The sequence below is a fragment of the Lolium rigidum genome, chromosome 7 (genome assembly GCF_022539505.1).
Source record: "Lolium rigidum isolate FL_2022 chromosome 7, APGP_CSIRO_Lrig_0.1, whole genome shotgun sequence".
Classification (NCBI taxonomy): domain Eukaryota; kingdom Viridiplantae; phylum Streptophyta; class Magnoliopsida; order Poales; family Poaceae; genus Lolium; species Lolium rigidum.
The window spans coordinates 312,921,655-312,945,073 of NC_061514.1; the positions used below are offsets into that span (position 1 = coordinate 312,921,655).

At 42.7% G+C, this 23,419-nt stretch overlaps 2 protein-coding genes across 2 annotated transcripts; both read right to left on the bottom strand.

Moving 5' to 3' along the window:
- Positions 1-84: 84 nt before the first annotated feature.
- Positions 85-3,372, bottom strand: LOC124673169 (putative ripening-related protein 5). The gene is made up of 2 exons (XM_047209295.1): positions 2,807-3,372; positions 85-562 (listed from the first exon to the last, which is right to left on the bottom strand). Exons 1-2 carry the CDS (start codon positions 3,370-3,372, stop codon positions 85-87), a joined length of 1,044 nt encoding a protein of 347 aa, XP_047065251.1.
- Positions 3,373-6,764: 3,392 nt separating this feature from the next.
- LOC124674486 (PWWP domain-containing protein 3-like) lies at positions 6,765-8,855 on the bottom strand. The gene is made up of 2 exons (XM_047210524.1): positions 7,174-8,855; positions 6,765-7,092 (listed from the first exon to the last, which is right to left on the bottom strand). Exon 1 carries the CDS (start codon positions 8,734-8,736, stop codon positions 7,210-7,212), a length of 1,527 nt encoding a protein of 508 aa, XP_047066480.1. The 5' UTR covers positions 8,737-8,855; the 3' UTR covers positions 6,765-7,092; positions 7,174-7,209.
- Between the last annotated feature and the right edge of the window lie 14,564 nt (positions 8,856-23,419).

Consider the following 23,419-nt stretch of genomic DNA (forward strand, 5'->3'; position numbering starts at 1 on the left):
ACATGGCACTCAGTGTAAGGCAGCCCTTGCTAATAGCCAATATGTACTGACATATGGCACTCAATGCAAGGCAACCCTTGTTAATCAGTTGTCGCCATCAGACCAGGTGATGCCCTCCATGCCGACGTTCTGGTCAAGCCCCAGGGCGTTCCACACCGCCGGAGAGGCGTCGACGATGTTGTTGGCACAAGGGGGTTCATAGTTGTGATCTTCGTCACAACCATACACAGAGTCGCACTCGTCCACCACCTTGGCATACACGGATTTTCCATTGGCATTGATCTTGATCCGGTGCCCGCAACGCCCCATGTTCTCGAACCAGCCAGTGGAGAGTGCGACAACCATCTCCTCGTTGCTATGGTAGGCGTTGTCACACTCGGACGGGCCCCCTCCGTCCTTGCCCTTCTCGAAACTGTTGAGCGTCAGGACGGCCTTCGTGCTTGCGGTGACCGGTGGCGAGCAATGGAACTGCGGATACCTCTTGCCGTCCTCGCAACAGTCCGGGTCATTACTCTTCTCACAGTTCCCTGACTTCCCCGGGAGGTAGCCGCTTGCATGGCAAACACCGAGGCTCGGGCGGAGTGAGGACGCAATGTGAGAGGTTGAGACCGCTACGAGGAGGAAGATTGCCATGGCGGCTAGAGCTCTTGACGTTGCCATCTTAGGTACTGGACACTCTTGAATTACAACCTCTCTTCGTGGTTGCTGGTATACTAGTTTGTTTGCCTTAATTGCTTGTGGTTAGAGAGCTGCAGGGTCGACTTTATATGGTGATCACCCGGCCTCTCTGCTAGTTCAGTTATGAAAACCAACTGGTTGCATGTTTTTCACGGCAAATCGTTGTTAAGTTTAGACATGGCAGTCCGTAACGTATCAATTGATTTGCCTAAAAACTTGCAGGACGGTCGTGTCCCGTACGTCTCATCAGGATCATTTGGAAAGAGAGGTAGAGCGATGATAAAATATTGCAGAATGGGTTCAAGGAATTCAATGAACTGATAGCAACATTTTCCGTGTGCTTCCAACCACAACTGACACCATGTAGTGGTCATGAAAATCGAGAAACTTTGGTTAGATAAATATAACATGTAAAGGCCATATTACGGTGTATTGTTGTAAATATAATTATCTGAATTCTATTTTCACATTAAGAAGAAAAGTAAACAGATGACGTCACGCTGGGAAATCCTAAACTCAAACAGGATGGCTCATCATTCTAACTACGGTTTCAGAAACACGAGCTTGTGACAATATAATTCTATTCTACAAAGACAAAGGGAAAGTAGCCTATGCAGAGCAATAGCTTCGGTGGTCAGTTGAGTTCATCGCGATGCAGATTCCCAGCGAATACACTTGTTTTTTCTGCCTTTTTCTGTTTTTCTTACCTTTTTGTTGTTTATTATTTCTTTTTTTCCTTTTTAAATTGAAAATTTTCGAATCTCAACTTTTTCAAAATCAAATTTCTCAAAATATAAATATTTTCCAAATTTGAAAAGTTTTCAAATATGAAAATATTTAAAATTTGAGATAAATACAAAATATATTTTGCAAAATCTGAATATCTTTTAAATATGAATACTTGTTGAATCTTGAAATTTTTTAATTTAATTTTTCTTCATATCTATAATTTTTTAAAATCTAAACATTTTCTCGAATGTGAATATTTTTGTAATCTGAACAATTTTTGAATGTGAACATTTTTAGAAGTTGAACAATTTCAAAAATCTAAATTATTTTAAATTTGAATATTTTTCAAACTTGAAACTATGTTCTTGACTTTAAAAAAAAATCTGAAAAGAAAAAAATAAACAAAAAGACAAAGAGAAAGACTAAAAAAGAAATGGGCCAAGCCCATGACCCGACCAGGGGTGTGCGGCGGTTAGCAACAACCTGGTCAGTTTATAGGATTCAGCACCGGTGACGGTCTAAATGTGGAAGGACCGTTTATTAGGAGGCCACGGCGGGGTTGGGCCTGACGGCTCGTAGTTTGGGGCCTTCTCCGCATACACAATGATATGTTATTTGGTCCACATGGCCCGTTTGGGGCTCATTGTCTGATTGGGTTTAATTTCAACTATTCCTTGTTTAGTTAAGAGTACTCTAGAGTTAAAATTGAACTTTGTTACATTTGATCAAGAATATACTAGTAAAATAAGACACCACATAAAAATAAACCTTTTCATTAAACCAAACCTAGCATCGCTGCCTCCACCATAGGTTCGTTCCCCCTCCTCCGGCAGGCCACACCGATATCGAGACAGTGGGGAGCCCAATCTGCACGTGGAGTTTTTAATAAAACGGTGTTTTCAACAGGTTAGGTGAGAGCTTTGGTAGCTGTATGATGTTTGGCCTCTGTCTCTATGGAGATAGAATCGTCTACAATAAATGATTTTCGGCCCTTCGTTCAACGATAAGATTTTCTCGATGTCAACGCCCCCCCCCCCCCAATAGTGGCGGTGATTAGGCTGTTTGGTTTTTTTCCCTATCATACTTGTATTGGTAGTTTGGTACTCCTGGCGATATTAATGAACTACTTGAATGACTGCACGCTTTCATGCAACTTTGTCATTGCAGCTCAAGTTAAAGTTAATTGTAGGAGAAGCTTCGTTGGTATTTACGGATTTGAAAAATATTACCAAAGAGAATATGGTACGAATATATATGTGTAGACCGAACTATGAATGAGTCTTTTATTAGTATATACATAAACTATGAATGACTTTATGATGCAATATATGTACACGGTACTGCCAAATATGCATTGATGTGGCACTCAATGTTGAGTTGCCCCGCCAATCAGTTGTCGCCGTCAGACCAGGTGATGTCCTCCATGCCGACGTTCTGGTCAAGCCCAAGGGCGTTCCACACTGCCGGAGAGGCGTCCACGATGTTGTTGGCACAAGGGGGTTCATAGTTGTGATCTTCGTCACATCCATACACGGAGTCGCACTCATCCACCACCTTAGCATACACGGATTTGCCATTAGCATTGATTTTGATGCGATGCCCGCAACGGCCCATGTTCTTGAACCAGCCGGTGGAGAGTGCAACAACCATCTCCTCATCGCTATGGTAGGCATTGTCGCACTCCGACGGACCACCTCCGTCCTTGCCCTTCTCGAAGCTGTTGAGTGTCAGGATGGCCTTCGTGCTCGCAGTGACCGGTGGCGAGCAATGGAACTGAGGGTACCTCTTGCCATCCTCACAACAGTCTGGATCATTGCTCTTTTCACAGTTCCCTGACTTCCCCGGGAGGTAGCCGCTTGCATGGCAAACACCGAGACTCGGGCGGAGTGCGGACGCAATGTGGGAAATCGAGAGCGCCACCAGGAGGAAGATTGCCAAGGCGGCTAGAGCTCTTGAAGTTGCCATCTTAGGTACTGGACACTCTTGAATTACAACCTCTCTTCTTGTTTGCTGCTACACTAGTTTGTTTACCTTGAGCGCTTGTGTGGTTAGAGAGCTTGCAGGGTTGACTTTATATGGTGATCTCCCTGCCTCTCTGCTAGATCAGTTATGAAAACCAACAGGTTGCATGATTTTCACGGCAAATCGTTGATAAGTTTAGACATGGCAGTCCGTAACGTATCAAATGATTTGCCTAAAATCTTGAAAGTACAGGACGAGCGTGTCCTGTACGTCTCATCGTAATCTTAGGTAGAGCGGTGATAGAATACTGCAGATGGGTTCAAGGAATTCAATGAACTGATAGCAACATTTTCCTCAACCACGACTGACACCGTGTAGCGGTCATGACTCAAGAGAACAAAGAGACTTTGGTTAGATAACAGTAACACGTACGTACAGGTCTTATTGCCGTATATTGTTGCAAAATTAAATATCTGAATCCTCCTATTTGCATTTTAAGAAAAAAAATAACCAGCTGACGTCGCGGTGGGAAATCCAAAACGCAAACAGAAAATGGCATTATATCCTTCTAACTATATTTCAGAAACACGAAGTTGTGGGCTTGTGGCGATGTACATTCTATTCTACAACCGCGTAACAGAACCTAGCCTATGCAGAGCAATAGCTTTGGTGGTCAGTTGAGTACATCCCAATGCTGATTCCCAGCGAATCGACTGACCTATCTGTCAAACAATAAAACGAAGTCACTATCATGTAAATGCATCAGGCTTTAGCATAAAATGGTTGAATATATCGAACATTCAGCAACTTGGGATTTTCACCATGGCATGTATCTTTGCTTCCAGAATATGGAGCGTAACTACTTCTGAACCAACTGGTTTAAGATGCAAAAGTCTACGTTTTTATTTCATCTGACGAGCTATGGAAAACATAACTAAATGGAACAAATCATATAGATCACCCTAGGCTGAAGAGTTGTGAACGGAGGGAGGAAGTACATAGATGATAGATGGCTCATCGGGTGAATTTTTCCTATTTTTGAGATGCAACAGGTGAATGTCATAGTTCATATAGATCACCCTAGGCTGAATAGTTGTGAACGGAGGGAGGAAGTACATATATGATAGATGGCTTATCGGGTGAATTTTTCCTAGTTTTGAGATGCAACGGGTGAATGTCATAGTGCGCAACTCGGCATCGACATCTCCAAGCAAGCAAGCAGCTCACCCATCGATCAGTATAAGCACCATTGGTGAAGAAGAAACACAAGCAAGGATTATTGTTGGTGAAGAAGAAACACAAGCAACGATTGTTGTCCTCATGGATTTCAAGGTGTGGCAGCCTGTCAAAGCCTGCGGTCAACTTGAGAGTCCAGCCGTGAACCCCGGCACTTTCTTCTCCCTACTGGAGGACTGGAGAGGGCTGCGGCCGGCTGGCACTCTTGTCCATGCCACAGTCTACAACTTGGGTGAATCCTTACCTCTGATTCGGCCTCGACAGCACACTGCCGCCGCCTTTGTACTCCTGCGTCAGATGATAACTCGACAGGCTTGTAGGGTGCGAGTCACCACTACGACCTCCAAATGATCAAGCACAAGTCTTGACCATCTCAAAATATTAAAGAAAATATGAGTTGGGGGTAAGAGGCCCTCCAAGCAGTTCAATAGAAAATATTTGGGTGTGTACGGCAGAGAGAAGGCCCTAACACTCAAACTCTGGGATCTAACGGGCAGTTCAGGTACCAGCACCAGCCAACAATTTGGGCTATGCCTCAGTTCACTACCTCAAAATATGAAGAAACGCATTACAATCCAGAGAGTGCTTTGTGCGGACTTGCTTTTAACTTCTATCGATTAGTCCATCCATCTTTGCTTCTCTGGTTATGGTTCACTGTAAGGTATTTCAGCCCAGACAAGTGTTACTCCGTCCGTTCCATAATTTTTGTCATGATTTTAGTTCAAACTTATCATGGTATTAGTTTAAATTTGAACTAAAACCATGATAATAATTATGGAACAGAGGGAGTATTTTATTCCAAAAGAAAACTTGAAACATGGGCCAGCAATGCATACGGGTTCAGTTCTGACAGCACACCACATTAAAGAAAGTCTTACAGCACAGCAGGCGATGATAGATTGCAAGGTTAATGCGAATACTACTCGTCGGTAATATGCATGCCTAGCAAAAAGAACAAAGCCACTCTACACAAAGACAGACATCAAATTGGTCATACGACCATATCAACATGAAAATGGAGGCACATTGTAATCTACCACGTCGGAGTACTAGTAGGTTGTTTCAAGCACTGTGAATTGGCCATGTGAGACACTGGTAACAGTTTAGAAGGCCAAGAAAGAACCAACTTCCAGGCAATTGCCAGTTGTGCCAACTAACACTAGTACTATACTGAGGCCATGCAATTGAGCTGAGAAAGGGCACTGATAATAGTAAAACACATCCTGAAGATAGAAAGAAAAATACTCCACATCTGAGTGAGCAAAATAATCTTCTTGACGACAGCAAAATAAATGGCAAAACATGATCTAAAGACTTTCCATTTACACAAGAGGGTGCATGTGGTTGCTAGCACAGATGCAATTGTCAAATCTAGCAGCAAAAGATAGAAATGTAGTACCCTCATTAAGGTGTTTCTTTCTTTGTTTCTATCAGTAGAAACAACAGAAATAAGATAGCATGAAACAAAGGCTGGGGGAACTACACATGGGAAGGTTGGCATGCAAAGTGAAGTGATAACTGGTAAGTGGTGAATTCCTATCCATGACTTGCGACAAAATATGCGCAATCATATATGCCAACTTATATTAACGTAGTGTATGAACCATGCCATAAAGGGCTCACACCACGGGCCACAAACTGGTGGCAAACGACATTACAATAAGACCAATAAATACAGAAGTCCACAGTGGAACCTACAAAGTTCTTTTTTTTGTTGGTTTGGGTTGCTTATCAAGCGTATCGCTCGATAAAACCTACAAAGTTCTAAAACTATTGAGGGGACATATACCATTTTTTTGTCGCTAATACTTCAAACAAACAAGAAAGCTATGGCTCCAAAACCCAATCTGGTCATCACAACTTTTTCTAACGCTAAGGACATAAGCACATGCACTTCCACACAGGCGAGCACAAAGCATAAGCAGTTACTAGGCACATATCCCATATGCATTAAAACATTGGTTCCAATTTAGCTCAGCCAAAAAGCCTCGGTTGTCAATTATTCTTATCTAGTTTGAAACTAAGATCATCCTCATTAAACTACGTTTTCAGAATGCCACCGCAGCTTTTTCTTGGAACAGCAACTATTAAAACCTCTACCCAAAAGTAAAACTACTAGTATTAAAAACACAAGAAGGAAACTGAAATGAACTAGGGCCTAAAATGGAAACACATGCTAAGAGAACAACATATCATAAACATCCACAGCTCTACAATGATTTCTAGACAATACAGAACGATAAGTTGCAAAGATAACAAGGATAGGCACCACACAGACATCCACCATCTAATACATTAATTTAAACTACCTCTGACTCCAGGTACAACAAGCAGTTCTCTAGATGCATGAAACTAGACAAAACCTAAAACTGTTCTCGACCCACTGGCCAACTCAACAACTCACATGACCTGGTCAGTGAGTTTCCTAGCTCTATGTCGGTGACACAAACTTATGTTCCCTTGCTCCCATCTTCATAACGCAGATCCCTGTATTAATAACGTGGGCACGCTAAGTTGGCAGCAGTAAACGGATCAGGAAATATGATTCAAATGTCAAAAGATGCGTACCTCCAATAGTAACATAGCTGCCTTGCCATGCGCCGTCTAAGGTGTTTGAGGAGCCGATGGCAGCTCATCTTGAGGTGCCACCTCCTGCTTAGCCTTCTTATTGCCATTCCTATTCTGAGACGCGCGCTTCCTCTTGCTGCCTTCATAATCACTCGATGCGTCCTCATCATCAAAATCGCTGATGATAATGTCACACCAGTAGGAATCTTCTGCCTTTCTAGCGGAGTAGATGCCCCCAGCAGATTTCCTCCTGCCCCTCTGGCCATCTACCGCCTCCAATGGTTCTTCATCAATCTCAGGTTTAGGCTTTGTAACAACAGTTGCAACGGAATTCTTCCTGCCCTTCTTGCCAACCAATGTCTCCAGCAGCTCTTTATCGTCGGTAGCGCTCGGCACCGCGGAGTCCTTGTGCTTAGAGAAGAAGCTAGAAATCACGTGCACGGAATCATAGCCCTTGAAGTTGAATGGATCGGCAGCAACCAATGTGAGCTGAAGCAGCATTTCAGCAGCCGGCGGATACTCAATTTCCTCTTCCACCTCCTCATCCTTCACCGGCGGCTTTGGCGGCCTGGGAGTGGGAGCATCCGTCTTCCTAGGCCTCCCACGTGGCCTCCCGCTCCCGCCACCGCGCGGTGCACCGCTACCGCTGCCCCTCCCCCTCGAGGCCCTCCTACGCCCCATATCTATGTCGGTGTCAGAGTCACTTCCGCCCTTCTTGCGCGGGTCCCAGTCCTCGTCGGAATCCACCTCCTGGACCTCCTCCTTCCTCTTCCTCCCGCGCCGGGATGGCGGGGTGGACGAGTAGTCGCCGTTAACCTCTGTTGCAGCAGCCTTCATCATACCCCTACCCACGGGGGTAGTAGCAGCCGAAGCATCAGCACTCACTATGCCGAGCTCCAGGGTGTAGGTAGGGGGGTCTGGCAGACCCCTGAACGCATCGAAGGCCCTGAGATGCGCCTTGGTGATGGCAGCCTGAACCCGGTTGCTGAAGCCCATGCGGTCGGCGGCCAAATCCTGGAGCGAGGCGAGGAAATCAAGGGGAGCGAAGGGGCGCCTGAGGGAGGCGGGGGCGTCGGCGGGGGCGGTGAGGGCGGCCTGGACGCGGCGGGAGAACTCGGCGAGGGAGGCGTCGACGGCGGCGTCGAAGTCGTCGGCCTCGCCGTCGTAGAGCTCGCCGACGGAGAAGTAGGCCTCGTAGGGCCTGAGCTGGGCGGCGTCGCACCAGGCGAGGGCCTTCTCGCCGAAGAAGGAGACGAGGAGCTGGGTGCCGCCGGAGGCGACGGAGAGCACCTCGCCGGGCCAGGACGGGTGGGCGAGCTTCTTGCCCCAGACCAGGTCCTTGGGGGCGAAGGATCCCGCCGCGCCAGCGCCAGCCCCGGGAACAGCGGGTAGGGCTGCTGGATCCGGCGCCGCGGGAGGTGGGGGTGGGGGAGTGGCGGTGGCGGTGGCGGTGGCGGGGGGTTCTTGCGGGGGCGGGGGGTTCTTGCGGGGGCGGCCGCGGCCGCGCTTGGGCTGGGCTAGGGTTTGGGGGGCGGCGGCGTTGAGGTCGATGTGGTCGGACATGGCGAATTCTCTTGTGGGTTAGGGCACGGCACGAGCCCCTTGCTGCTGCTGCTGGATCGATGGGGGAGAGTGAAATGGATGGAGCAAACGGACGGTGCCCCCTCTTTTGCTTGCTTGCCTTCCTTCCTCTCTTCTCCAAGCTTCCGAGCTAACCACAATCGTCGTCTTGTTAACCTGCTGATTGTCCTCCTCTAAGTTCAAATCACACACTAATGAAAGTCAGAACTACCCTTGTTATGAAACAAGGGGATGTGCTCACATCTCACTTTATTTCACCTCCCCGTCCCGGTCTTCATCATTAGTAGTGTGTGATAAGGGTCGTACAAGTCATTTACACAATGCATTAAACCCTAAGAGCATCTTCCGTCCCCAAACGACGTTCGGCAAAAGCACTAGATTGGTCGTTTGGGATGTCGCGGCGTGGTGCCGCTTCTGGAGGCGTCTGTTCTTAGCCGAGTTCGTTCTAAGCCACATCCCCCAAGCAAAAAAATCAAGTGTAAAAGTCGTGTTCAGTGTCCCAGATAGAACACATGTGGTATGTCGAACAATATTTAGGGCACGTACGAACCGAGTGGACCTTTGGGCGCGCGATTGGGGAAGGTTAAGTGTCCGACGCGCCCCAAATTCCTTTGAGGGACGCTTTGGGGTCGGGGCTGGCTGGAGATGCTCTAATACTCGGTTGATGAATCCCTCGACAAAGAACTTTATTCATGAACACATGTGTATTTCAGAATTGCCTAGCTCCACGGTAGTCGGCAATGATAATGCTATAGTGCGGCGAATCTTATCCATGAGGACATCCGTCACAAATGTCGAACCCGACAAAATGGGACGTATACCATGTGTGGGCACCAACGTTGTGCGTGATGCGGCGAGGGCAAGGTAGTCAATTCCATACGTATTGAGTTTGGCTATATGTTCCTCCCTCATGAGTGGTTTCCCGCCATAGTACATAGGCCACTTTTCTTCGAGGACTTTGTGGACCATGCAACGTTTCGTATAAGAAATAAATTATAATAAATTCCCACGCAAACTTTAAAATTGTGTGACCTAATTGGTGTTATGTGGACCCATATAACATTATCTATTATAGGGAGGGGTAAAAGCAAACCGCTTCTATCGTAGAATGATGTGGCCCAATGAGTGTTACATGCTGCATTTAAATATAGATGGCGCAAATACAAGGTAACAATGCTTGTATAAAAAAATCTTGCATGAAAAATCGTATCTCATTTCCCGCTCCACCGATCGCTTGTGAGGATCCTCCACTCTCATATATCTTAGGCTAATGCAAATATTCTATATTTTAATATGTTTATTACTTTTACTTCTATTTTTCCTTTGTAGGGACCAATGCCAGCCACATGATTTTGAATTAAACAAAACTCTGATTGTCAAGTTTTGTGTCCTGGCAATAAATTAGTTCAACATATAAATACGACACATAAGTATTTATAAATTGTTCAACATAATGGTATTGTATGGTAGAGATATCATATAACAATATGTAAAAACCACAACACAACAGTTGGAAGCATTCCATCAACAAGTTCTTAAGTTATAAGGCACGGTGTAATAATTATATCTTTACAAAATGAACTAGATAGATTTCATAAGGTTTGCTACCTAAGGGTTTGTGCCCCATGTACTCCTCTCGTACGGCACTTATATACAGGTAACTTGCCAAGCAATTTTTTCATGTGCATGTGATGTCTTGCTTTGGGTCATGCACCTTTGAAAGAACATTTCCCTCCCTTTTGGGTTTTGTGTGTTTGATGTCAACACTAGGTATATATTTATGTGTATTGATGTAGACAGGTACCAGTTATCAAGAAATATGTTTGATCGGTGAAATGGTATGGCTGTTCTGAAGTTCTGAAGGTCTTTTTATATCTGGCGGAAGTTCCGCCCTGGTACGTTCAGCAGAAGCCTCTCAGCGCAGTTCTGTGCGCAGTTTTTATTCCCTGACCGGAAGTTCCGGTCAGCGGAACTTCCGCCCAACTTCCGGACAAGTTCCAGAATTCTGGAATTGTGGCTCAGTAATGTCCAGTATGTTTTTCTTTGAATTCCGGAACTTGGCCGGAACTTCCGGTCGCCGGAAGTTCCGCCCTAGTTCCGCCCAAACATTTTCTGAACTGGATGTCTGTCGAAGGCGGAAGTTCCGGCCCTCCTGGCCGGTACTTCCGGTGGAAGCCGGAACTTCCGGCCCTCCTGGCCGGAACTTCCGGTGTAAGTGGATTTCGCCCCAACGGTCAGATCTGAGAGATCCAATCATATAAATAGCTCTCTTCTCCAAAGGGACAAGTTGCTCAATCATTGCAAGAAAAATCTGCCAAGCTTCACCACCATTAGAGCCACCTCAAGAACACAAGATTTGCAAGATCTCCTTCCTCCCCCAACCAAAGCTCTTGATCTTTGGAGATTCGAAGGAGAAGACACCGATCTACATCCTCACCGAAGCGTTTTTCATTTCCCCTCATTTGTTTGAGGGATCTCATGCTAGTGTTCCTATTTGGTTCCCTAGTTGATTTGTGTTGATGTGTTGTTGTTGATTGTTGTATTGTTACAGATTTGGGAGCCTCCAATTCAGTTGTGGATGTGTGCCCCAAGAACCTTGTAAAGGCCCGGTTTCCGCCTCGAGGAAATCCCTTAGTGGAAGTGGGCTAGGCCTTCGTGGCGTTGCTCACCGGAGATCTGAGTGAAGCCTTCGTGGTTGTTGGTTTGGCTTTCGTAGCAACCACACTCCTCCAAACGTAGACGTACCTTCTTGCAAAGGAAGGGAACTACGGGAATCATCTCCGTGTCATCGCGTGCTCCACTCTCGGTTACCTCTATCCTATTCTATCTCTTATATTGCATAGCTATATCTTGCTTAGTTGTTTGCCTTGTCATATAGGTAAATTCACTTAGTTGCATATCTAGAGAATTTACCTTTGTGTCAAGCCTAAATTTAAAAAGAACTAAAAATTGGTTAGCACCTATTCACCCCCTCTAGGTGCGGCATACGATCCTTTCAATTGGTATCAGAGCCTCGGCTCTTATTTCGGGCTTAACCGCCTAAGAGTATGCCGGACGATGGACCTACGGAAGGGGAGGCTAAGATGGTCACCATGGATGATATCAATTCGTTGAGGTCATCCATGAATGCTCAAATGGAAAGCATGAGAAAAATGATTTCCGAGCTTTTGACTCCTCCCCGTCCCGTGGCTCCCACCATAGAGGTTAATGTCACGGATGCGGTAGTAGAGGATGATACTTCGGTATTACCCTCCGCTACCACACCCGTGGATGGTGATAACTTAAACACTATCAAACCCCCCATTGCATCTGTGATGACCCAGCGTACCACTGCATGGTGTAGTACACAAGTCGTTGACATAACACAAGTGAAACACCGTTCCACTCATATTACATCTCTCAGAGTGGTACAACAGAAACATATGCGAGTCCAAGGTATGTCTATAGAAGTACACACGAACTGTTTACATAAGATCCACACGGCCTCCTACTTTACAGTGAGGTAAAACTTCAAATAAAGCTCCAGAAGAACGACTTGTAGTCTATCTTATAGCTAACTCAAGTTTAAGAGCTAATTGGCTTGCTATAGAACTCTAGCTACTTAGGTGCTAGGATTAGGGAAGGTTCCCTTCTATTACTAGTCTAGGTTTCCATTATAGCTGATGCAGAAGTTGACTCCATTGGCTTCTTTGATTGAATTCTTCATCTTGTTGCAGTTGACTCCTTTGTTTTCGAGTTCCACGGTAGTTTCTCATTCGGTGCCTTGATCTAAGAAGGGGGTTCAAATGGGATAGAATGAGTACGAGCGTACTCAGCAAGTTCATATTAGGAAATAAGTGTATCATGCACTAGCTACAGCCATAGACCAGAAAGTCATAGGCTAATGCAAGTTTTCATAAACATTTCTTCAAAAGGTTTGTTTTATTCTGAAAACTATGCCCGTCAGTCTTCACAGGTTGACTAGAACTTCATGGAGTTCCTTTCCGCCGCGTTCGCAGTTCCTTCCCGGAACAGGGAGTGACAGTCACAATTCAGTATCCTCTGCAGAGGTGCGTTACTTTTCCCATAAGAGACCTTATCCTTGTTGCCAACCAGGCGTATACTTTCCCGTCCACACTTCCTTTGGTGTGAGGCCAGGTGTAAGATCCAAGTCCACACCGCCTTCTCCGCGACTGCAAACCCACCCTTTTGTCCACCCGCACACCCCAGTAGACTTCTCCCGATAATACGGCTTTACTCACGGTGTACTTTGGACAATCCATCATAGATCGTAGAGCCCAACATCACTAATGGATGGGGATTTAAAAGGCTATCCCAACCTACGGCAGTGCCTCCAACACCCCGCGGCTCTACCAATCCGTTGGCGTGCAGAAGGGAAAAGATACAGCTGACTTCCCCAGAGCCATTATAGATCTTATGGTCAACGCGATATGTACGGCGCTAGAATCACTGGACGGCATTGGTACTTAGTCCTAGATGAGTAGTACCCATGCAATGGAACCTCCACCATATCAACACATACCATGGTTCCATTGCCCACCACATAGTCATATTCATAATTGTAAAATAATACTTTGCTTTTCAATGCATGAGTGATAAGTATAGTACTTTGCATATAGTTTGATACAAATAATCAAATGACATGAGCAAGCGATGAACTTGCCTTTCTTGACTGCAAGATTATGCAGGCAAAATCTTCGATACGTGAGAACTCCAAATGCTGAAATACCATCATCGTCCGGTAAGGACAATGTTTAAAGAACTGGCAAAGATGCTATAATGCATAGTATGAGATGCAATCGTCCCGAATGTAACCTAACCTCGATGATTTAGGATGGATGAGTTGTAAAGATTTCTTTAGGGTTGGTTGCACTTTTAGAATGGTTCTCAAACAAGGTTCTTATTAGGGTTTGATTATATTAGCATCATAACCAAGTGATATAAGACATAATAACAATCATACACATAAAGAATAATGATGGAATAATATGTAAAGAACAGTTGTCAATTTTTAAGTTCTACAGATCATGGTTGATGATTACTTATACTAGACTTCAAAAGAATAACTTTTGAAGAATATGTTAATTAAGAAATAATGAGTATCTCAAAGAAGGATAGGACTTCTAAGGTTTGATTGACATTTGTACTTTTAAAAGAATAACTTTTGAAGAACAGGTTAAATAAGAATATGAACTTTTCTACATAGGAGCTATGGCTTTCTAGGGTTTACTATTGAATTCATTTAGTTCTCGAATAGGAACTAGTTGGTTCTTATCTTGGAATGGGTTTCTATATAGCAAGTATTGGTAGGTTTATTGCTATGGTTTCTTCTAAGCATCATATCAAAGGATGGTTATCCAGATGGTTCTATAAATTAGCTATTAGGGTTTATTATTGTTTCTCATTTGCTTCACTAAGTAATCTCTAATGGTTTCTAAGCTAAGTGGATTATCATCTCCTAAGTAGGGTTTAGTGGAATAGGAACATGTGTTGTGAATTATTACACAAGGTTGATACTAGGGTTCATAATTATAGTTCTACTAAATTATGATGATTAAGGTTGATCCTAATGGTGTGGTATAATGGAGTGGTGATCAATGGTACTAATCCAATTAACAAGCTAGGGTTTGCATCAAGGTGGCACTAGTGAATCATATAGGTTTAAACTAAGTATATGGACATGAAATGATAGTCTCATGTGACTTGGTTTATGCTAGTGGATCATAAGCATGCATTCATTGGTTTATTATTAGGGTTCTATAGGGATAGATGAATCTCATATGATCACATGTGACACATAACTAGGGTTTTAGAGTTACTACTAAAGTGGAATGATCACATGAAATAATGGGATCCAGCCATCCAGGTCTTACTCAATTTGAAACTAGGGTTTCTAAATTATGATACAACTCCTAAAATGATGATTGGTAATAGAGTTGTGGTTACTTATTACTTTGAATCAAAATTAGTAATGGTTTAACATTTTATTAACTTTTACAAGATTTAATAATTAGAGTAATTCTTATTTAGGTTTAATTAAGAATCAGGGTTTAACAATTGTTATTAGGATTTTAAAATAATTAACTTGTTAACTAAAGATGTTTAAGTAAATAAGTTTTGATTTACCAAAATAATATTGGCTTATAATATTTTCTTGAGTTATTACTATTTAAAGAAAATGGTAATTGGTAATTTGCAAATTAGGGTTTATGAATTACCACTAATAATTAAGTTAATGAAAATATGATAAATAAAATTAATCTTAACATTTTACTTAGTTACTGAATAATTAAAATTTAATTTTGAAACTTTACTAATTATTGAATTCAAATTGTATTTTAAATAATTGAAATGGCATAATTAATAAGGTTTAAAAATAAGTGAATTTTTATTTTGACACACATTTTTGTTTTATATTTTATTTGAACAGAGTTTATTTTTGTGAACATTTTGATATATTATTCATAATTTTCTGAGTTTAAATGAAATTTCTATGATTTACAAAGCTTTAGCATTTTTCTGGAATTTGAAATTAAAACGAAATCACTAAACGTACCGGTTCACTTCTAGTCCCAGACACTAACGAGTGGGACCAAGTTACACGTCAGGTGCCACGTCGGCAAGGTCTGGTCAAAATTGACCGTGGCCTTTGACCTCACCGGCGTTTAAACGCCGGCGGCCAGAGCACGGTGGCACCGCCGATTTACGGCCCCCCGGGACGCGCGAATAGGTTTTTCTGACTCTCCTCGATTTACTGAAGCTAATGGTTGTGTTGGTTTGGCAAGGGAATCACCGGAGCTACGCCGGCGACCATGTCCCGCGGCGGTGTGATACGCGTACAGCACGCGACCGTTGGGAACCCCAAGAGGAAGGTGTGATGCGTACAGCGGCAAATTTTCCCTCAGTAAGAAACCAAGGTTTATCGAACCAGTAGGAGCCAAGAAGCACGTTGAAGGTTGATGGCGGCGGGATGTAGTGCGGCGCAACACCAGGGATTCCGGCGCCAACGTGGAACCTGCACAACACAACCAAAGTACTTTGTCCCAACGTAACAGTGAGGTTATCAATCTCACCTGGCTTGTCGTAACAAAGGATTAAATGTATAGTGTGGATGATGATTGTTTGCGAGAGAACAGTGAGAACAAGTATTGCGGTAGATTGTATCGATGTAAAAGAATGGACCGGGGTCCACGAGTTCACTAGAGGTGTCTCTCCCATAAGATAAATGGCATGTTGGGTGAACAAATTACAGTTGGGCAATTGACAAATAGAGAGGGCATGACAATGCACATACATGATATGATGAGTATTGTGAGATTTAATTGAGCATTACGACAAAGTACATAGACCGCTATCCAGCATGCATCCATGCCTAAAAAGTCCACCTTCAGGTTATCATCCGAACCCCTTACAGTATTAAGTTGCAAACAACAGACAATTGCATTAAGTATGGTGCGTAATGTAATCAATAACTACATCCTCGGACATAGCATCAATGTTTTATCCCTAGTGGCAAGAGCACATCCACAACCTTAGAACTTTACGTCACTCGTCCTGCATTTAATGGAGGCATGAACCCACTATCGAGCATAAATACTCCCTCTTGGAGTTAAGAGTAAAAACTTGGCCAGAGTCTCTACTAATAACGGAGAGCATGCAAGATCATAAACAACACATAGGTAATAGATTGATAATCAACATAACATAGTATTCTCTATCCATCGGATCCCAACAAACACAACATATAGCATTACGAGATAGATGATCTTGATCATGTTAGGCAGCTCACAAGACCCGACAATGAAGCACAATTAGGAGAAGACGACCATCTAGCTACTGCTATGGACCCATAGTCCGGGGGTGAACTACTCACTCATCACTCCGGAGGCGACCATGGCGGTGAAGAGTCCTCCAGGAGATGATTCCCCTCTCCGGCATGGTGCCGGAGGCGATCTCCTGAATCCCCCGAGATGGGATTGGCGGCGGCGGCGTCTCTGGAAGGTTTTCCGTATCGTGGCTCTCGGTATCGATGTTTTAGGTCAGGGACCTTTAAATAGGCGAAGAGGCGGAGTCGGAGGGTCGACGAGGCGGTGACACACTAGGGGGGCGCGGCCAAGGCCTGGGCCGCGCCGCCCTGTCGTCTGGGGCCCACAAGGCCCTCCTCTGGCGGCTCTCGGGTGTTCTGGAAGCTTCGTGTGATTCTAAGATGCTGGGTGTTGATTTCGTCCAATTCCGAGAATATTTCCTTACTAGGATTTCTGAAACCAAAAACAGCGAAAACAGAAGCGGCCCTTCGGCATCTCGTCAATAGGTTAGTTCCGGAAAATCCATAAATATGACATAAAGTATGCATAAAACATGTAGATATCATCAATAATGTGGCATGGAACATAAGAAATTATCGATACGTCGGAGACGTATCAGCATCCCCAAGCTTAGTTTCTGCTCGTTGATACGTCTTCGACGTATCGATAATTTCTTATGTTCCATGCCACATTAACGATGATATCTACATGTTTTATACATACTTTATGATGATTTTATGCGTTTTCCGGAACTAACCTATTGACGAGATGCCGAAGGGCCAGCTCTCGTTTTCTCGCTTTTGGTTTCGAAAATCCTAGTAAGGAAATATTCTGGAATCGGACGAAATCAACGCCCGGCATCTTAGAATCCCGAAGCATCCGGAACACCCGAGAGTCGCGAGGGGGGCCACGGGCCCACCAGATGATAGGCCGGCGCGGCCCACCCCCTGGCCGCGCGGCCCTATGGTGTCACCGCCTCGTTGACCTTCTGACGCCGCCTCTTCGCCTATAAGAAGCCCCTCGACCTAAAACCTCGAGACGGAAAAGCCACGGTACGAGAAACCTTCCAGAGCCGCCGCCATCGCGAAGCCAAGATCTGGGGGACAGGAGTCTCCGTTCCGGCACGCCGCCGGGATGGGGAAGTCCCCCGGAAGGCTTCTCCATCGACACCACCGCCATCTTCATCAACGCTGCTGTCTCCCATGAGGAGGGAGTAGTTCTCCATCGAGGCTCGGGGCTGTACCGGTAGCTATGTGGTTCATCTCTCTCCCTATGTACTTCAATACAATAATCTCATGAGCTGCCTTACATGATTGAGATTCATATGATGATGCTTGTAATCTAGATGTCGTTATGCTAGTCAAGTGAATTTTACTTATGTGATCTCCGGAGACTCCTTGTCCCACGTGTGTAAAGGTGACAGTGTGTGCACCGTGTGGGTCTCTTAGGCTATATTTCACAGAATACTTATTCACTGTTATGAATGGCATAGTGAAGTGCTTATTTATATCTCTTTATGATTGCAATGTATTTTGTATCACAATTCATCTATGTGCTACTCTAGTGATGTTATTAAAGTAGTTTATTCCTCCTGCACGGTGTAATGGTGACAGTGTGTGCATCCGTGTTAGTACTTGGTTTAGGCTATGATTGTGATCTCTTGTAGATTATGAAGTTAACTATTGCTATGATGGTATTGATGTGATCTATTCCTCCTAACATAGTGTGAAGGTGACAGTGTGCATGCTATGTTAGTACTTGGTTTAGTTGTGTTGATCTATCTTGCACTCTAAGGTTATTTAAATATGAACATTGAATATTGTGGAGCTTGTTAACTCCGGCATTGAGGGTTCGTGTAATCCTACGCAATTAGTGGTGTTCATCATCCAACAAGAGGGTGTAGAGTATGCATTTATCTATTCTATTATGTGATCAATGTTGAGAGTGTCCACTAGTGAAAGTATGATCCCTAGGCCTTGCTTCCTAAACATCGATATCTCCGTTTGTTTACTTGTTTTGTTGACATGTTTACTGCGCTACTATTACTTGTTTACCGTCTGGCAAGCACTTTCTAGTGCCACTGCTACTACTTATTCATACCACTTGTATTTCACTATCTCTTCGCCGAACTAGTGCACCTATTGTATTAGGTGTGTTGGGGACACAAGAGACTTCTTGCTTTGTGGTTGCGGGGTTGCATGAGAGGGATATCTTTGACCTCTTCCTCCCCGAGATCGATAAACCTTGGGTGATCCACTTAAGGGAAACTTGCTGCTGTTCTACAAACCTCCGCTCTTGGAGGCCCAACACTGTCTACAAGAATAGAAGCTCCCGTAGACATCAAGCTACTTTTACGGCGCCGTTGCCGGGGAGGAAAGGTAAAAGGCACTCATACTCCGGTTCCGGGTAACAACACTTTTACAGCGCCATTGTATTTGTGCTCGAAGCTATTTCCTTTAGATCCTGCAATTGCAACTTTTTGTTTCTTGTTTACACTAGTTAGGCATAATGGAATACAACTATGAGCTTTTTGATTTATTTCCTAAGTTAGGACATGAATTGTGTGATGCGAAAATTAAAGAACCTATGGAGCCTCAATTGCATGCTAGTAGCAATGTTATTAGTATGAACGCAATCACTACTAATGCTATGAATAAGTCTAAGCTTGGGGAAGCTAGTTTATATAAAAATAATCTTTTTTGCTCTTCAGCTTTTGAAGAAATATTTTGCTCTGATAATGCTTTATCTCCCATATGCGATAACTCTAATGATGCTTCTGATATTTTAAATCCACCTACTGCAAGTACTTCTTTCAAGATACCCATGAAAATTATTGAACGTGTTATGGATAACCGCTATGAAGGGGATGGAACTGTCCATCCTAAAGATCATTTATTGTTTTTGCATGAATTATGCGGGTTATTCAAGTGTGCAGGTATCTCTATGGATGAAGTGAGGAAGAAGCTATTCTCTGTTTCGCTGTCTGGTAAAGCGGCGCATTGGTATAAATTGTTGGAGAATAGTCATTCTCTTGGTTGGGAGGAAATTGCATCTCTCTTTTATTCTAAATTTTATCCTCCTCATGAAGTGCATATTGATAGGAATTATATTTATAACTTTTATCCTCGTGATGGAGAGAGTATTTCTCAAGCGTGGGGGAGATTGAAATCACTAATGCTCAAATGTCCCATTCATGAGCTCCCCCGTAATGTTATTGTTAACAATTTTTATGCGAGACTTTCAGGACAACACAAGGACTATCTGGATGCCTGTTCGGAGGGATCTTTCACAAGCAAGGAGGTTGAAGCTAGGTGGGATCTTCTTGATCGGATTGAGGAGAACGCTGAAGGATGGGAGAACAACAAAGGTGAAGAGTCAGGTATAAATTATGATTATGAATGCATTGAAGCTTTTATGGATACCGATAAATTTCGAAATATGAGTGCTACTTATGGTCTTGACTCTCAAGTTGCTGCAAATCTTTATAAAGCCTTTGCTTCTCATTTTGAATTGCCTAAGAAGAATTTTGATAAGTATCATGAACCTTTTAAAGAGGCTTGCATGAAGAATGAAATTGTTGTTAATTATTGCAATAAGCATGCTCAAACTCCTAAGAATGTTATTTCCTATAAGCATGTTAATTTTTGTGGAATGCATAGACCTTGTGGAATTAATCAAATCAAAGATGAATATTGTATCCATCATATTAATGAAAAAACTAGAAAGTGGGCTTAGGGCTCTAGATGATCTTGGTAAAAAAGTTTGTGCCCTCTATCCTTTTATTTGTGAAGTTTGCCATGAAGTGGGTCATTTTAATTTTCAATGCTCCTCCAATGATAATTTGAACCCAATGAGTGCTGCAAATTTGTATTGTGATGATGAAATTACTCCTAATCAGCATGATGAACTCACTTTATTTTTGTGGTGTGAAGAGTTGTCGAGGAAAATCTCTTTGTTACATATGAGTGATCTTGATATTGATGATGTCCTGCATGGGTGTTTTTCTTATTGCATTGATAATAGCCATACAAATACTTACATACAAAATATTTTAGAAGATGACACCTTGCCAAAATATGATAGGACCGCTGTGTGTTTTGAACTAATTAATGAAAAGGAGGAATCCTCCCAAGTTTCTTCTATTGTTTCTAAAAGTAAATCAGGTTATGCGGACAAGCCACCCTTCAAGCCTCTTCCTCCTAAAGAAGGGAACGAGGAGAAGGAAGAGAAGAAGAAGAAGAAGAAGAAGAACGAAGAAGAAGAAGAAGAAGAAGAATAAAAAGAAAGAGGTAACGGCATATCCCCGCGTGAATGAGATAACGCTAGGTAACAGTAAGTATGTTGCTCCTAATGATTATTATGATAATGAATCTGAATACGATGATCTTCCTATGCTCTTTACATACATTAGTGATCATGATTTGAATGAGCACACTACTTTTGATATTGCAAATCTCTGGGAAACTAATTCTGAAAATGATGATGATAATAATTGCCATAGTGTCAGTGCTATCCATGCTTCCTCCTATAATGATATAGAAAGCTCTAAGCTTGGGGAAGAGGTGTTTGAAAATCCTTTTGCTACCGATCATTATGTGTTTGATACATCTCCTTCTAATAACAATGATGGTATGGACACAGATAAACCAACTGTGAAAGATAACTATTCTATTTCTTATGATGACATCGTGCCTCCGACCTTTGATGATTATTATAAAGAATGCTATGATATAGGTTATAATTATCCTTATGAAACTTGTCATAGTCATGATTGGATTACCAAAAACAATTCTTTTAATATGCAACTTGTTTACCATGTTCAAATTCTTGATAATAATCTTGCTCCAATTACTATTAATGAGAATAACTCTTCTTATGCCAAAATTAATGATACTTCTATGCATATGAACCATGATAAGAATGTTTTAAGTGATGGGTATATTGTGGATTTCATCAATGATGCTACTGAAAGTTATTATGAGAGAGGGAAATATGGTTATATGCATCTTCAATAATATTAAGTTTCCCCTCTTTATGTTGAGAATCTTGAAGTTACTCGTGTTTTATCCTCTTATGCTTGTCACTTTGTTCTTCATGAATTCATTTGTGTACAAGATTCCTTTGCATAGGAAGCATGTTAGACTTAAATTTGTTTTGAATTTGCCTCTTGATGCTCTCTTTTGCTTCAAATACTATTTCTTGCGAGTGCATCATTAAAACTGCTGAGCCCATCTTAATGGCTATAAAGAAAGAACTTCTTGGGAGATAACCCATGTGTTTATTTTGCTACAGTACTTTGTTTTATATTTGTGTCTTGGAAGTTGTTTACTACTGTAGCAACCTCTCCTTATCTTAGTTTTGTGTTTTGTTGTGCCAAGTAAAGTCGTTGATAGTAAGGTTCATACTAGATTTGGATTACTGCGCAGAAACAGATTTCTTTGCTGTCACGAATCTGGGCCAAATTCTCTGTAGGTAACTCAGAAAATTATGCCAATTTACGTGAGTGATCCTCAGATATGTACGCAACTTTCATTCAATTTGAGCATTTTCATTTGAGCAAGTCTGGTGCCTCAATAAAATTCGTCTTTACGAACTGTTCTGTTTTGACAGATTCTGCCTTTTATTTCGCATTGCTTCTTTTGCTATGTGGGATGGATTTCTTTGTTCCATTGACTTCCAGTAGCTTTGGGCAATGTCCAGAAGTGTTAAGAATGATTGTGTCACCTCTGAACATGTGAATTTTTGATTATGCACTAACCCTCTAATGAGTTGTTTTGAGTTTGGTGTGGAGGAAGTTTTCAAGGGTCAAGAGAGGAGGATGATATACTATGATCAAGAAGAGTGAAAAGCTCTAAGCTTGGGGATGCCCGGTGGTTCACCCCTGCATATTTCAAGAAGACTCAAGCATCTAAGCTTGGGGATGCCCAAGGCATCCCCTTCTTCATCGACAAATTATCAGGTTCCTTCTCTTGAAACTATATTTTTATTCGTCCACATCTTATGTACTTTACTTGGAGCGTCTGTATGTTTCTTGTTTTTGTTTTTGTTTGAATAAATACTTGTGTGGGAGAGAGACACGCTCCGCTGGTTCGTATGAACACATGTGTTCTTAGCTTTTAATGTTCATGGCGAAGGTTGAAACTGCTTCGTTAATTTGTTATATGGTTGGAATCGGAAAATGCTACATGTAGTAATTGGTAAAATGTCTTGGATAATGTGATACTTGGCAATTGTTGTGCTCATGTTTAAGCTCTTGCATCATATACTTTGCACCTATTAATGAAGAAATACATAGAGCTTGCTAAAATTTGGTTTGCATAATTGGTCTCTCTAAGGTCTAGATAATTTCTAGTAAAGAGTTTGAACAACAAGGAAGACGATGTAGAGTCTTATAATGTTTACAATATGTCTTTTATGTGAGTTTTGCTGCACCGGTTCATACTTGTGTTTGTTTCAAATAACCTTGCTAGCCTAAGCCTTGTATCGAGAGGGAATACTTCTCATGCATCCAAAATACTTGAGCCAACCACTATGCCATTTGTGTCCACCATACCTACCTACTACATGGTATTTCTCCGCCATTCCAAAGTAAATTGCTTGAGTGCTACCTTTAAACAATTCAAAATTTATCACCTCTGATTTGTGTCAATGTTTTATAGCTCATGAGGAAGTATGTGGTGTTTATCTTTCAATCTTGTTGGGCAACTTTCACCAATGGACTAGTGGCTTCATCCGCTTATCCAATAATTTTGCAAAAAGAGCTGCCAATGGGATTCCCAGTCCCAAATTAATTAACAAAAATAGACACTCCTCCATGGTATGTGATTGTTGGACGGCACCCAAAGGATTCGGTTAGCCAT